This window comes from Tursiops truncatus, chromosome 1 (assembly GCF_011762595.2).
Source record: "Tursiops truncatus isolate mTurTru1 chromosome 1, mTurTru1.mat.Y, whole genome shotgun sequence".
In the NCBI taxonomy this organism is placed as follows: Eukaryota; Metazoa; Chordata; class Mammalia; order Artiodactyla; family Delphinidae; genus Tursiops; species Tursiops truncatus.
Genome location: NC_047034.1, coordinates 45,839,547 through 45,855,831, shown reverse-complemented (window position 1 = coordinate 45,855,831; position 16,285 = coordinate 45,839,547). Strand labels below are relative to the sequence as shown.

Sequence of the window (16,285 nt, the reverse complement as noted above, 5' to 3'; positions counted from 1 at the left end):
TCAAGCCAAGCTAAATTGCATTTAAATTCCCTTCTAGCTACAGGCACCCATGCTTCACTGTGTAAATGTCACTGTTGATTTTGATCTATAACCAAAGAAGAAATGATCAGATTATATATGAAATAGGATTTTATTTTTAATGTTGCACCCAGCATTTTGGCCTTTATTGTGTCAGCTGTTCAACACAATATTTATTCATTAATCTTTTACTTCCCATTGCCTTCTTTCACTCCAGAAATGTCTCTTTATTTAAAAGTGTTTAGGTCTTGGGCTTCCCTGGTGACGCAGTGATTGAGAGTCCGCCTGCCGATGCAGGGGACACGGGTTCGTGCCCCGGTCTGGGAAGATACCACATGCCGCGGAGCGGCTGGGCCCGTGAGCCATGGCCGCTGAGCCTGCACGTCTGGAGCCTGTGCTCCGCAACGGGAGAGGCCACAGCAGTGAGAGGCCTGCGCACCGCAAAATTAAAAAAAAAAAAAGTGTTTAGGTCTTGAGTTTTGACCACGGCTTTCCTCCTTTGTTCCTTGCCTTGTTTCCTCTAATGCAGTTGTTCAGTTGCCAAGCATTAAAATGAAAAGCAATATGCTTTTAGCTCAGATAAAACTCTGAAAATCACAGTTATTCATTCAAGAAATATTTATTGAGCAATTGCTAGAAACTGGCTTTTGCTAGGGGACGTAACAGGTAAAAAGACAATGACTGCCCTCATTTTGTTCACATCCTAGGTAGTGACCCAGGCAGTAAACAGAAAGACATATAATACACTATCAGGTGGAGATGAGCACAATGAGAAAAATAACAAACGCAAGAGACAGTGATACAGTGGCTTTTTTTTGGGGGGGGGGGCTGTGTTGGGTTTTCATTGCTGCATGTGGGCTTTCTTCAGTTGCGGTGAGCAGGGGCTACTCTTCGTTGCAGTGTGCGAGCTTCTCATTGCGTGGCTTCTCTTGTTGCGGAGCACGGGCTCTAGGCACACAGACTTCAGTAGTTGTGGCATGTGGGCTCAGTAGTTGTGGCTCACGGGCTATAGAGCGCAAGCTCAGTAGTTGTGGTGCACAGGTTTAGTTGCTCCGCGACATGTGACATCTTCTTGGACCAGGGCTCGAACCTGTGTCCCCTGCATTGGCAGGCGGATTCTTAACCACTGTGCACCAGGGAAGCCCCGCGGTGGCTATTTTAGATTCATAGATCAGAGAAGGTCTGCCTGAGCAGTTGACATTGTTGAGCAGAGACCTGAAGGAAGGAGCAGGCCAGGAGAACACGCAGGAACAGTGTTTTAGGCAGAGGAACACCAGGGCCAAATCCCCGAGAGGGGGCAGCTGGTGGTTCCCAGGAAAAGTCTGAGGCCCTCAGGTGGGGAGAGTGGTGGGTGATGAACTCAGAGAGGCAGCCTGGGGTTAGACCAGGGGTCCCCACCCCCTGGGCAGCAGACCGGTACCGGGCCTCACAGCAGGAGCTGAGTGGCAGGCTAGCGAGCGAAGCTTCATCTGCCGCTCCCCCATCACTGCGCTGGCATTACCGCCTGCACCATACCCCCCTCCCCCCACCCCCCCAGTCCGTGGAAAAATTGTCTTCCACGAAAGCCGTCCCTGGTGCCAAAAAGGTTGGGGACCGCTGGGTTAGACTGTGTGTTGCCCCCAAGCTCAAATGTGGGCTCTGGATTCTATTCTAAATGTAATAGAAGCCAGGAGAGGGTTTTGGGAGTGGGGGAGTAATGTATTCTGACTTTGGTTTTAATGTTATGGCTTACCCTGGCTGCTATGTAGGGAGTAGACTGTCAGACCTGGCCAAGGCCAAGTCTACCCATAGAGCTCCCTGAAGGAGACAAGTGAATCATTTCTAGGCCCTCCCCCGTTGAGGGGAGGTCAAAAGGATTTCAAGGCTTGAAACCCACGCCTAAGAGTGGGTGACATGGCTTGATCCACGGGAAACAGGTTCCTCAAACGGTGATGTCGGCTGTTTCTGGAAACTGACATGGTGGTGGTGTAGGAGGGGTGAACTCGCAATCCTTGCCCTTCTGGTCTGGCAGATACTTTGTACACCCAGACGTTGGGTGTACCTCTACCAGATCCTGCAGGAGCAGTGGGGAACCTTAGCACCCACTGGCCTTGATCAGGTTAAAAGCCTCTTTACACCATGTAAAAAACTTTGGAACATGTCCAGGCCATGCATTATACTTTAAGATCTTTGAACTCTCGAGATTTTACCTAACTCAGGCCTTTGGGTGCAAGCAGTATCTTAGAAAGGTAGCTGAAAGAATATGGTACAGAAGGTGTGCTGAGGAACTGTGGCGGTTCTGTGTCTCTGTGTGAACTGTCCTCCCAAATTCTCCTTTGGCCTGTTTGTATAGAATGGTGTGGGCCTTTCATACTTTTCTATGTGTTGAAAATGTCTGATTTAAGTCATTCAAAGGCTTAGAAGTTACAGCAGTTATTTAATTTAATTAATTAATTTTTTTTACTATTTCCAGCTTTATTTACATGTAATTGACATAGAAGGTATAATTGAAGGTGTACAACGTGACGATTTGATGTACATATACATTGCAAAATGATTATCACAATAAGGTTAGTTAACACTTCCATCACGTCACATAATTAATTATCTTTTGTGTGTGTGTGTTTATGTGTGTGTGCACACGTTGAGAACATTTAAGATCATTTCGTTAGCAACTTTCAAGTATATAATACAGTATTATTGTCTAGAGTCACCATGCTGTACATTACATCCCCAGAACTTACTCATCTTATAACTGGAAGTTTGTACTCTTTGACCAGCATCTTCTTGTATTCACTCACCCTCTAGTTGCTGGCAACCATATTCTACTCTCTGCTTCTATGAGTTCAACTGTTTTAGATTCCATATGTAAGTGATAGACAGTATTTGTCTTTCTCTGACTTATTTCGCTTATCACAGTGCTCTCAAGGTCCATCCATATTGTCACAAGTGGCAGGATTCCTTCTGTCTCATGGCTGAATACTATTTTATTGGCTATATGTACCACATTTTCTTTATCCATTACTGCATCAATGGACATTTAGGTTGTTTCTATACCTTGGCTCTTGTGAATAATGCTGCAGTGAGCATGGGAGTGCAGATATCTCTTCGAGATCTTGACACCATCTTTTTCGGATGTATACCCAGAAGCGGGATTGCTGGATCATATATATGGTAGTTCTCTTTTTAATTTTTTGAGGAACCTCCATACTGCTTTCCATAGTGACCGCATCAGTTTACAGTCCCACCAACAGTGCAGGAGGGTCCCCTTTTCTCCAAATCCTTGCCAACACTTCTTGTCTTTTTGATGATAGCCATTCTAACAGGTGTGAAATGATTCAGCAGTTCTTTTTTGCTACTGTACATCCCCATTGAGGAAGCAAAATGGACCGTGGAGAACTTTCACTATCGTAATCTACATTTTAAGTAGCTTACATATAGATGGTGGGTGAGGGTCACTGAGGACCACTTACCCATCAGCTCTGTGTCCTCAGGCTCGCAGTACAGAGCCTACCTCACAATTGCGATACTGCACGATTTGAATTGAATTGAACCACTCAAATGCCCTTATGAATCCTTCCCGAAAGAGAAATAATAAAAAACAGCTGCCATCTCTTACAAACAAATTGAGCAGAATGTGTTACTAAAATAGTCTCGTGCAAACCGACCAGGGTGTGGAAGATGGTGTGTTCTTGTTTACTGTGCTGCTCGCCATTAAAGTGTCCTCGAATATGCTGTTCCCCCCACTCACCCAGACACGTTATCCCTAAAGAGCTATTCTTTGTCGCCGTCAGAACACACTTTAGTCTCTAAGGGGAATCTAACTTGGCGATTCATGGCAACTGGAAGTGATCTTTTGTTCTACGTGAATGAATCTCTTGTGAGAAGAGGTAGAGACTTGGCAGGAGAGAGAGGAAGAGGGCGAGAGCCCTCCTCGCCCCTCATAAGCACATGTGAACGAGCTCTCTCCTCGCCTTCTGGGGCCTTTCTTCATGAGACCCGCAGTGAACGTCGAGTCATGAATATTTTTTATAAGTAGGGAAGCTGTACTCTTTTATCACAAATTGTATTTTAGCTGTGCTTTTCCATTTTAAAAATTCAGTGGCAGTGCTTGTAGCCTTGGGAATTACTTTAACTGAAAACAACTCTATCCAATTTCTTCCTATTCTTGCTAATGATTTTGCTGCCACTAAATTATTTCTAATGGCTGTAGCACCCAGAAGTGAGCTTCAGTCCAGAGGCATATTAAAAGAATCACCAAAGATCACTGAAAAGCAATTTACATTTTTACTGAATAAAGAATCCCAGAGGCATCTCATTCATAAACCTACTTCACAATGTACTGAAATCTATTCCCGTGAATCTCTAGCTCTCTGCCACTCTGGTGACTTTTTGTCTGTCTTTCTTTGGACTACCTCCAAAATCTCCCCTCTCTAATCTTCTGCAAAACTTTCCACTCCAGCCCAATTCTTCTCATTAGCTCTGCTCTTTCTGGTGTAAATCCAGGCTGCTGCAGTTTCCCGCTAACCTCCTCACCCCATCGCCAGACTGCATCACAAAAGAGCACAAGCAAGTCTGGCCTGCTGGTGAGGTGCCTTGGGAGAGGGGGAGGGGACTAGGATGCGTAAGCATCCGGATTATTATCTGAGAATCTTTTCCTTAACAGAAATCCACTTAAGTCAGAACCCAGTTAAAGGAATTACATCAGATCAACATTAAAATGTCCTTCCTCCTTAACACACACACACACACACACACACACACACACACACACACACACACACACACACACACACACACACACACACCATTGGCCAAATTGTTCAATGTTTTGGTTAACTCTATGGCAGCCACATTAAATGGGAAGAGTTTCTGGAATGATCATAGAATTTCCTAATCCTGACCAGCCATCCTGCAAATTCATGACCCTTGATCTTGGGCAGCAGTGAAGGATTAACTGTGAATGAATCAGCAGAAATTTATTGCCAGTCCTAGAAAAGCAACTCTCATTTCAAGCCCTCTTGACAGTGGAATGACATTGGAGTTTTATCGACTTCATGTACAAAGGGAGGCATGTGAGCCCCTCTCTTAGTATCTGTTCGTAATTGCTGTTAGTGCCTTATAGTTTACCCCTAAAAAGAAAATAACTGTTTGCATTTATTTTAGATCTTATTTTATCATAATGAATTTTTTAATGCCTGACCTGAAAAGGTTTATCTTTATCTTAAAGGTGACTTCCATTCGGGGAGAGGATCCATATAGTGATAACATTTTCTAATAGTTCTGTAATGGAAATCAGCAAACAAAGAGAATTTTTGTTTTTATCAGAAATTAACTTTACTACACGTTTGTGGGAAAGTCAAGTAAGAGCCTGGGATCTGAGTCAGACTGCCTGGTTCAAGGCCTGGCCCCAGTCCCACCACTTACTGGATGGTATAGCTAGCTGGATGAGTGAACATTTCCTTAGGATGGAGACATTGACGGTTCTCTTTCTTAGAGCCCTGTGAGCATAAATGGGCTGTTGTATAACAGCTTTTCTGAACTGGATCTGGGACATTTAATGGGCTCTGTAGGGGGCTTCCCTGATGGCGCAGTGGTTGGGAGTCCGCCTGCCGATGCAGGGGACACGGGTTCGTGCCCCGGTCCGGGAAGATCCCACATGCCGCGGAGCGGCTGGGCCCGTGAGCCATGGCCGCTGAGGCTGCACGTCCGGAGCCTGTGCTCCGCAACGGGAGAGGCCACAACAGTGAGAGGCCTGCGTACCGCAAAAAAAAAAAAAAAAGAAAAGGGATCTATAAACGAAAGCTCTCATCCTCCTCCTCTTCCTCCACCTCCAGTGAAGGAAGACATCCTAGATTTGTTGCTTGGTCTTAATGCTAAGATCATATATCAAAATTGTAGTGTATAACAGAAGGCTTAAAAGGAAGTTATCTTTCAGAATACAAAGTTTTTGTAAAGACATTGCAATATTTACTGTATACTGTAGAATAGCTTCCGTTTTCTTCCATTAGATGCAGTGGTGGTCAAATCGCCATTGTAATGAAAAGTCTCACAACCCTTACTTTGATTGGTATATTAATCCCTAACTTAAGCAGCACAGGGATGGTATCTTCCACCGACAGAAGCTCCAGATGCCTGACAAGGGAGGCTCTGATAGTTTTCCTGATGTTACCCATGAATGTTAGTTGCTTTATAACTTTTATTTATGTCACTGTGATTTGCAAATATGTCCAAATCCTTTCTGAATCCATTCATACTTCATGCCTGTACCATTTCTCAGAGTAATTATTTCCTGTGCTTTGCGGTTTAAAAAAAGAACTGGCTTCGTGGTTAGGAGCCTGGCCCTGGATTCCAACCAACCTGGGTTAGAACCAGCACTGCCACTTGACCAGCCAATCAAGGACTAATCTCTGCAACTGGAAAATGGGTTATAATACCAGCCTCATAGGGCCGACATGAGGATTAAATCAAACCAGGGGAGAGGACAGACAGCTGGGCAGGCTTTCTCTTGAACGGTTATCAAGGATAAGAGGAACCGCACCAAGAATAGTAGAGAGGACTTAGCTGGCCTCCAGCTTTTCTGTGGTTGGTGGAAAACCAGCACTCCGTAAGAGTCAGAGCGGGACTCTTGAGAAGCTGGGTAAATGGCTGTCAGAGCCACCATGCATGCCCTCCCTCTCTGGGAGTGGCTCGCCACTCATTCTCTTTCTTGGTTAGGAATTATTACTGTATGATACAAACATTAAACCCCCTCTCCATGGGAAAGCCTTGGTTGCATGTGCTTTCCTAAAGGAGTCCAGGCTGGATTTGCCTCGGATTGCATGTGTTTTGTCAGAGCGTGTCAGAAGATGCATGTTCCGGGGCCCTTAATGACTGGCCAGTAGTTCCCTGGTCCCTGAGTGAGCCTCAGATGAATGGAGGAGATGTGCTGTCTGGCCTCTGAAATGATGCAATGATTCAGGAATGAGGCCTGCAGGTCCAGTCTTCATTATTAAGGGTGCTGTAATGAGGGAAGCGTTACCACCCTCTCATCCTTGCAGCTGTGGACACCTCTCAGCTTGTCCTCTTCGGAGGCGTGGACAAGACCCTAAGAATGCTAAGAGGCCATAGCAGCTGTGCACAAGCATCGCAACGCGCTCCGTTCACCCAGAGAAGTCTATCCCCTGCCTCCACGGCACACGGCTGGGAAGTCACCAAGCCAGGTCCAGAAGAGAAAGGCCCTTTGAAGCCGGTGCTCTGGCCCTTGTGGTTCACTGCTGTCCCGCCAAAGGGGAGGGAGCTGGGATCAGGTTCAGTGGCAGCTTCTTTGCCCCTAGGATGGATCACACCCCATCCCAGCCACTCCCTGTTCTGCATGCTGTGATATCTCCCCATCACCAGTTGAAGGCATACCTGTCGGGGAGGCGGGAAACAGATTCTGGCAGATGTCGTGTCTTAAGCTCCAGCCCCACCAGTGCCCCACCAGCTGACTCCAGGTAAAAACTCCACCCTCGTGAGACTCTTTGCGGCTGCTTTCTCTGGCTCTTGGCCAGTCTTCTCCGTGTGTTCTTCCTCACCTTCCTCACCTGACTGGTCCACCTCCACTGCTCCATGTAAGTTCCACCTTTGCTACACCTTCTTTCAGAGAGAGGGAGAAAGCCTTGGATTACGATGGTTGGGGGTCTCTCCAGAGGAGATGGTTGAGGACAGGACAGAGGACAGAAGCTTAGCCTGTAACGGTGGCTTCAGTCTGGGCCCTGGTTGGGGAGACCGTATCCCCTCAGAATGGAGCCTGCCTCTGGTGGGATTCACATACCAGGTCTTCCTGCACTGGCCCTGGCAGCCTCTGCTCCCTACATCCCTCGAGGCCCCCTGGAATCTGCGTGTTGGCCGTACTAGACCACTTGCAGTTGTTCCTGTCTGCCATGCTCTCTCTGGTTGTTGAACTCACCGTCCCCTTGCCTAGACCTGTCCTTCCCCCACACACACTAGTGTTCCGCAGCGCTCCAGTGAGATAACGTCACCTCCTCCAAGACTCTCCCCCTCCTTGCTTAGGGGGGTCCCTCCCTTCTGTTCTTATTACAGTCACCCCACACATCTGCTTCATGGCTGCAGACATTCTGCACTCTATTTGCTCATTTTCTTAAATCTTCCCCTACTAGCTGTGAGCTCCTTGAGAAAAGGATCTGCTTCCCTTCCCTAGGCATAACCCCAGGACTGAGTACTACGTTCTCTGGCATGCAGTAGGTGCTCAATGAATATTGCTGAAATGAAGAAGGAAAGAAACACAGAAAAGACAGCAGGGGATAGCCCAGCACTTGCCTCAAAGACAGAAAGCAGCTAGTTCCTTCCACCACCTCATGTCTGAATGAAAATCAAGAGGCGTTTTGCCCGGACCTTTTGGGGCCAGAAGTATGTCCATAAATTGGTATAGTTTACAGAGAGCTCATATCACAGTCAATAGGAAAAATGCTACAACTCCAATTAGAGAAAAGAGGCAAAGGATATGAAGAGATATATCACAAAGGGCACACATGAATGATCAAAACGGGGGGAAGTATTCAGTATCACTAGTAAATTTTGAAACATCAAACTAAAATAAAAATTAGATACCATTTTCACCCTTCAATTCATTGCATATTTTTAAAAAGCATAATACCCCTTATTAGTGAGGGTGTGCTGAAATGAGTTTTACATGACTGAAGCAAGACTATATGTTTTACTATCTCTGATTTTCAAATATATCCAAGCATTAGGTTTCACTAGTGAATAAGGATACAGTAGACATATGAGACTTACCCTCTTAGTGATATTAACAGTTTTCAATTATGAGATATCATAAAGGGGGATATGTACAAATACGTACAATCTTCCTAATTCCCCTAGTGGAAACCCAGTGGCCAGGGTTTAATCTTCCACAAATATGAAGTCTGAAAACATAATTTCCCTGCTTGTTATTTTTTAACAGTTTGTATTTTTAGGCCATGAGCACTTCATGTATTAGACACTCTTATTTTGAAATTAGTTTTCCTTTATTAGGTTGATTTGAGACACACTCTGAGAAAAACTGAGAGCATTTTGTGTTAAATGCACCAAAGCCTTATTTTAGAAATATTCAAAACATTTAGAACGAGCAGTTCATAATTACCCTAGAAATTGCTTAATGATAACTATTACATTGGAAAGGGCGAAATCACTTTCTGCAAGTGAGGATATAGTAATTATCGTGAAGGGACTGCCTGACTCAGAGAATTGATACTGGTCTATGAGGTCCTTCAGCTGAGTCTCTACTTTGTGCATAAGGTTTTCCAGAGTTAGTCTGTCTTGGTGGACTGTGGCGGAGTGGAATAGGGTCAGCCTACTCGTGCGGTCAGTCTAGCCTGAGGAACGTGCTCCAGTAGCAGAAGGGTTCTCAGAGCATAAGCCTCCCCCCAAGACAGTGGTTTTCCCCGGGCACTGTCTCCCCCCTCCACACCCCCTCCATTGCTTATCACAGAGCCCAGCCCATGGTAGGTTCTCAGACTCTCCTGAACCTCACGCATTCACTCTTGTGCCCTCAAGGAAGGCCGAGACTAGGAGCTGTGCCAATGGCAATAATTGAGTTAGGATATAAAGGAAGATAGAGGAACCTTATTTTCTTGTAACCCTGGTTTCACTCAAATAATGATCACTTTTCTTTTTCCTGTCATAAAAGTTATTTATTGTTCTTTTAAAATTATGTTTTATTTTAATTAAAGCACTACATGCATTTAGTTAAAAAATGCTAAAGGCTTATCCTGGATGATAATATTCCCTTCTCACTTTATTTGTTAGCATAGTTAAGTCAGAATTTTCAGTTAAATTAATTTTTGATGTTTACATTATGCTTTTTGTTTTTATACCTTGATGGATTTTGTGCATTAGAGATAGTGTTCCCTGCAGAACCAGCACAGTTTTTCTAAAACAGCAACCAACATTTTATTGAGCATTTATTATGGGCTAGGCACTGTTTTAAGTGTATTCATATATTAATTCATGTGACTCTATGTGTGAGATTAGGTACTATAAATATTCCCATTTTACAAATGAAGAAACCAAGGCACAGAAAGCATGAGTAAGTTGCCCAAGGCCATATGGCTAGTCATTCAAGCTCTAGAGGCTAAGCTCTTAGCCACCGTGAATACTCACCTCTTGAAAAATACCTCACCAAGTAAAGAAATAAAGATCCTAGGCAAGAATTTGAAGTCGTACCAGGATTTGGGGACTTGAATTTAGTTAGCATGGGGGACAGGATGTTCGGTGGGAGAAACCCAAGGGAAGTGAGTTTACACTAAAATGCAGAATAGTTTAGTCTTTTAATTGGTTTGTTTATTTATTTTTTTTGCGGTACACGGGCCTCTCACTGTTGTGGCCTCTCCCGTTGAGGAGCACAGGCTCCAGACGCGCAGGCCCAGCGGCCATGGCTCACGGGCCCAGCCGCTCCGCGGCATGTGGGATCTTCCCAGACCGGGGCACGCACCCGTGTCCTCTGCATCGGCAGGCGGACTCTTAACCACTGCGCCACCAGGGAAGCCCTGGTTTGTTTATTTTTATAAATACTTCTTTTACCTCTTGTTCCAAGTCCTCATATTTTCCTGAGCATATAATAATAATAAGTCTACTAGAGAATCTTCACGCAAAATTTGGATGATGAAGCAATCCAGTGAAGATGCCCAGATGTTGGATTGTTTTGGTATGAGGACATTAGCGCAGAGTTTTTGAAATCGGAACAGTCCTGGGAAAGATTCATTCTGGTACATATGTCATTGATCAGAAGAAGACTTGAGTGTGAAAGTATCAATAGATACGAATTTCACCGTTCTAGGAAAGAACTGTAAGATCCCTTCCTACGGGCTTCCCTGGTGGCGCAGTGGTTGGGAGTCCGCCTGCTGATGCAGGGGACGCGTGTTCGTGCCCCGGTCCGGGAAGATCCCACGTGCCGCGGAGCGGCTGGGCCCGTGAGCCATGGCCGCTGGGCCTGCGCGTCCGGAACCTGTGCTCCGCGACGGAAGAGGCCGCAGCGGTGAGACGCCCGCGTACCGCAAAAAAAAAAAAAGATCCCTTCCTACCTCAAAGAGTAGCATTTCTAGAACTCTTGCCTGTCTTCCTCCTTCCCCATCTAATATGTACTTTTATGAGAATTGTTAACCTTTTAATAGTTACGGCATTATGAACTCACTCCGGCACTCATCTTCTAATTCACTCATTTTGAAGTCAGTTCCGTTGTTTATGAATGTAACCTTGTAGCAGATCTTCCATCTGCAAAACTTGGGAGGACAGGATAGGGGCCAGCGAGTTGTTGACAATGGAAGAATTGACAGGATCCTGAAAATGGGGATGATTCCATAACATCTGAAGCAAGTCCAACCAACTGATCACCTTCTAGTTCTAAAAACCTAATTTTATATATGTATATATGAGGCACTTTACGTCAAACGTGAGGCGCAGAGATTTGGTGGGCAACAGTGTGTCTTTAGCATGATAGAGCTGCCACAGAAAGTGTAGCCCTTTCTGATGGAATCTGAGGAATAAAATGCTAAAAATATCACCACAGCAGTGCTTTTACCCCAGATGTATTTTGACTGGCACAGCCTGCAACTGTTTACATAGGGAGAAAGGGGAGCAGGTTCGAAACCGGGTGTTAGCCTACAGCTCCTGACGTGCATTTTAAGAAGCCACCTGACAAGATCAACAGGAAGAAAAGAAAAATTGTGAACAGGTGTGAGGGAGCCAGAGGAAGACAGTCTGCTCGTGGCTCCTCTTAATTAAGTTGGCAGGTTGTTCTGTTGCCGGGCGGGGCTCTCTGGCTTGTCACAGTGGCTCTGGTACTTGCAGTTGCCTCCAGTGTGTGATCTGATGAAGGGACTAAAGTCCCACACGGATTCCCCTGTGCCCTCACCAAAAGGAAAAATGGATTTCCGTAGTGATGGTGTCACTGCCGTAACCCGAAATGCTCCATTGGTCCACACAGGGTGCCGTTCCTGACGGCTGCATCGCCGTGGAAATGTGTGACACGTTGGTTGGCGAGTTGTCTGTTCCCAGATGGGCATCTTCATCCCCAGCACCAGCCTTTGAGAGACTTGACAGACCGTTTTTAAGTATTTGCTTTATACAAATTGTGGTTTATCTAAGGGTCTTGCTGGCTTTTTTGTTTCATACCACGATGGATTCTGTGCAGTGTGTTATGTAAGTAATAATGATAGGTCTGGCTTTGCAGTCGTGGCTGTTTGTTTTTCTTTTTTATCCAGTTATAGCGTGTTCCACAAAGACAGCATTGGCTAGCCAGGCGTGTTTGTTAATGACACGCTAAAACCTATCCTCTTTCTAAATCGGTGATATTATAAAAAGTCTGTATGTGGGATAACACTGCTTTGAAAGACATGTGGCCAGCAGCTTTTCTTCATTGAAGAAAAGTATTAGAAAAATATTAATAGTTTGTCTACTATTGATACTTTGAATTCAGCTGTGTTTCCTGTAGGGATAAAAAGAGAATGAAGATTGAACATCACTCAGCTGTTTAGAGAGTGTCTACTGTGGGCTGTGGCTTAGGGGTGGGAGAGGACAGCGGGCAAGGCAAGGGTGGGTCTCCTCTAGACGAAACCTTTTGCTGTGCCGCAGGCAAAGGACCGTCTTTTGGAAGGCTCTTTCAGAAGGTTCTGCTTAGGTCCTAACATGTTATGCGTTCGCCGTCTCATCATGTGAGGTTTTGTGTCCTCTAGACAAAATGATAGAGTCCACTGGAATTGTGTTTAAAACAAATAATGTATGTATGTGTGTTTATATTTAAATAACTAGAGACTCACTGTAAGTAATTAAGATCACAATTTAGATCAGTTAAATGTTAGTAATTATCCCAGTGAACCATCATTTATAAATATTAATGTTCCAAACTGAAGTTAGGGAGACCCATCTTTAGCTATTATTTTTTTCCTTTATTTTTTGTCTCTGTTTAATTGTATGGGAGGCATAATTAGGCAGTATCTTTTCTTTTTCAATTAACAAGTGCTTTCCCAACTTCTGAGTAAATAATCCTTAATTAAATGTGCCAGATTTATTAATTTTCTCTTATTTTTTTCTCTTCTGAGTACCAAATTGGAATGTGAAATTCTGTATTTTGTAATTGTGGATCAGAACCCATTGATTAACTTGTTAATACATTTAGGACGTGGTATTCCTAAAGGACTCATTACTGTAACCTCATACCAGTCTTTCTAATTTCTTTAGAAAGAAGCAGAATCAATAACTACCTTGAATTGTCAGATGGAAAAAACAATTGGCTCAGCTGTGAACATGGAGTCTTTATTCAGATATATGCAAATGTATTACTTTCATAAGGATGATAATTTTGAGAAACATTGGAACAGCATAATTACTTGAAGAAATATTAACTGTAACAAACATCTTTGGGGGTAGCGTGTTAAGGGATGGTATGAGGAAGCCTGAAACTATATAGGAAATGGTATTATAAATAGTAAGGCAAGAAATTATATAAGCATATAGTCATTGTAGCAAATTAACCACAGGCAATAAGAAAATATATTGCAACTTCCTAGTGATAGACATCTGTCTATTAGGTAGCCTTTTATAGACATTATTCCATGTCATATGCTAGGCAATCATCAGTTTGTTGGTTGATGAAATTTTCTAATTCCATAATGTCTGGGATTTTTCCTACACACTGGACTAAAGGTGACTCAAAGTCACACCTGTTTTTGACCTTAGTGTGCCCAAGTCATTTCCTATTGACAGAAATCTGGTGAAAATGTCATCATTGGCATCACCAAACCTCTACCCTGGAGAGGAACTTTAATTGCAAGTTTTCCCAAGTTTGTTCTATGATGTGTTTTGATATTGGAGTTTGTTGTACTCTCTCTCTGGCTGTTGCAAAGTCCAGGTCCCGTCCATGGTCCACTATACTGTCCCGCCTTGAGTGATAGATATACCTACCAGTTAGAGCCGTGTGATATTATGGCTCTTCATGTGTGTGACTTTACAGAGAGATTAAAGTCTGTATGAATCCTATGAAATCGTTGCAGCCTGTTCCACATTTAATATGGGGATCACCAACAGGAAAATTTCAGTTTCCAATTGTTTATATCTATTTGTTGATCAGTTAAGCTCTTTAGTCTTACTTTGTTTTTCCAAAAGAAAGAAATTCAGGTGTGAACGTACTGCATAACGTTGCTGCCACAGGCATTTTGAACGAATATTCTCAAGGAGAAAAATCTCCTTAAACCATTATGCGATATGCCCTAATGCGTATAAATTCCGAATAGACTTTAGATATGGAATAACCTCCGTTTCTGCTGCCACCATCTGCTCTCTGTGAAAGGACCAGGCAGTGCCACTTTCATTAGCTGCCTTCGTGGTGCTGAGCTTTGCCCAGTAGACAGAGGAGAGCGCCTCATAAAAAGAGGCTGGTGAAGCTTCTTCCAGATGGTTTCAAATGAACCACATAGAAAGGCCGCAGGGAAAGGGCTCTAACAAATTATGCTGTTGGACTTTTCTTACTGACACTTTTCTCCCATTGTGAAAAAAGTTATAAAATGTCTTTTCTTTTTTGGCACTCAGATGAGTATAGGATCAAACCGGTGGAAGAGGTCAAATACATGAAAAATGGGGCAGAAGAGGAGCAAAAAATAGCAGCCAGGAACCAAGAAAACTTGGTAAGCATTGAATTTCTCGTGTAACAATGAATTTTGGTGACAGCATTATAATAAAATCCCCACTGCATGTTTAAACTGGAGCTTACACACTGGCATGAGATTTCTTGAAAATGCCGTTGCTATTTATAGCTTGCCTGGAAGCTGTACCAGTACTCCTGTATCCTGTTTGTTTCTGAACAAGCCCTTCTTTAGTCTTCATAGAGAATGTTTCAGGGGAAATGTAGCGAAATTATTAGCATTTCAGAATGGTTAAATTTAAAGGAAAAAGCATAAAGTAGGAATGAGTTTTATGGGGGTGGGGGCATTACCTTTTTTCTTTTTCTCTGCATCCTTTAACTCGTGTCCAGATCACAGTGAATGGCTAAGTTTCATTATTCTCGTAGTGTTGTTAAGGAAGTTGCCTTTCAAAGGAAAATAAGGTACTTTGAAGGCAGGTCTTTATCAAATTTGTACTTCACATTCACGCTGTTAAGGTACTGTGGGTTTTGAGTTAACGTGAGAATTCTAATGATCTGAAACAGATAATTAGGAACCTCTTTCTCTAATACAAATCAATATACATGTTCCACCTTAATATTCCAACTCTTAAACAAACAGTAAGTTATCATATTAGCTGATTTCTTAAGAGATTACAGATTGTTAAGAATATGCATTTATTCAGTTATGTTGGAGCAGAATTGTTTTTCTCTTTTGCTTTGGGATTAATTGCTTGCTATTTTTTTCATGTTTGAGTGAATGTATTTTTAAGAAGTTTGCAATGTCATAAAATATTTTCACTTGACTTAAACTCCTTTTTCCGTTATGTGCTTTGTTTTTCTGATTTCTGCTACAGCAGAGGGAGTCAGCAGAATATTCACCAGCGCTCATGAGTTTTTAAGGCTGTCATTTTTCCATGATACACTAATGAACATAACAGGCTCACTCTTTTTCCTCTATTCTTTTCTGAACATATGATCTACAACTTGAAAAACTCAAGTATCAACAACTGAGTATTTTAGATCATTTTAAAGGAGTGAAAAATACTCTGATAAAATTTTGCTTTATAAATGGGATTTGGATTTTAAGGTATCCCTTAAGTCACAGAGGTTCATCATACCTGTGGTATATTTTAACATCAATACTTAAATCCAGAAAAGGTAGCTATGACTCAATAGTGAAGTTAATATTATCAGACTTTTTACATGAATTGTTTTTTTTGCTTTGAACAGATAAATAGAAGATCTGAGTAGTTGAAACATCAGTAGTCAGTTTTCTACTGTATTTTATTGAACACAGTTTGTCCTTCCTTGATATAATTTCATCTTAAGTTATGAATCTCATCTTTAGTAATAGTATTTCCATTGGAGGCTAAAGAGACTTTGGTGACCAGTCCGCTGGTGGCTCTTTCTTAGATGTAACTACTAGTGTCCATCTCTACTTCACATGCTTGTATCTCTGAAATCCTAAGGAAGGCAAAGACTTTTATCTTACAGCTTGTGAGTTTTTCCTCAGTGTTGCTCTCATCGTATTTAGGGCCAGTACAGCTTTTTTCCTTCTCTCTCAGATTCACAGTCTATCAGTTCCTTGGTGCTAGTGTATTCTTTTTCAGCACTGTGGTCAGAATTGGTGCTACTGCTTTTCCATGC

General features: G+C 43.1%; 2 protein-coding genes across 9 annotated transcripts in view; both read left to right on the top strand.

Annotated features, from left to right (window-relative positions):
* Positions 1 to 16,285, top strand: part of TSEN15 (tRNA splicing endonuclease subunit 15) — a 538,803-nt gene that overhangs the window by 381,818 nt on the left and 140,700 nt on the right. The gene's annotated exons all lie outside the window — the stretch shown is intronic.
* The window catches only part of C1H1orf21 (chromosome 1 C1orf21 homolog), a 175,203-nt gene that overhangs the window by 18,218 nt on the left and 140,700 nt on the right, over positions 1 to 16,285 (top strand). For all 8 annotated transcript variants that reach the window (XR_012331172.1, XM_073803590.1, XM_033853542.2 and 5 more), the window contains exon 2: positions 14,566 to 14,660. Coding sequence is in view for 7 of the 8 variants with exons in the window: in XM_073803590.1 (XP_073659691.1) it covers positions 14,566 to 14,660 (95 nt within the window). In the remaining variant the exon portion in view is untranslated. The remainder of the gene's footprint in view (positions 1 to 14,565; positions 14,661 to 16,285) is intronic.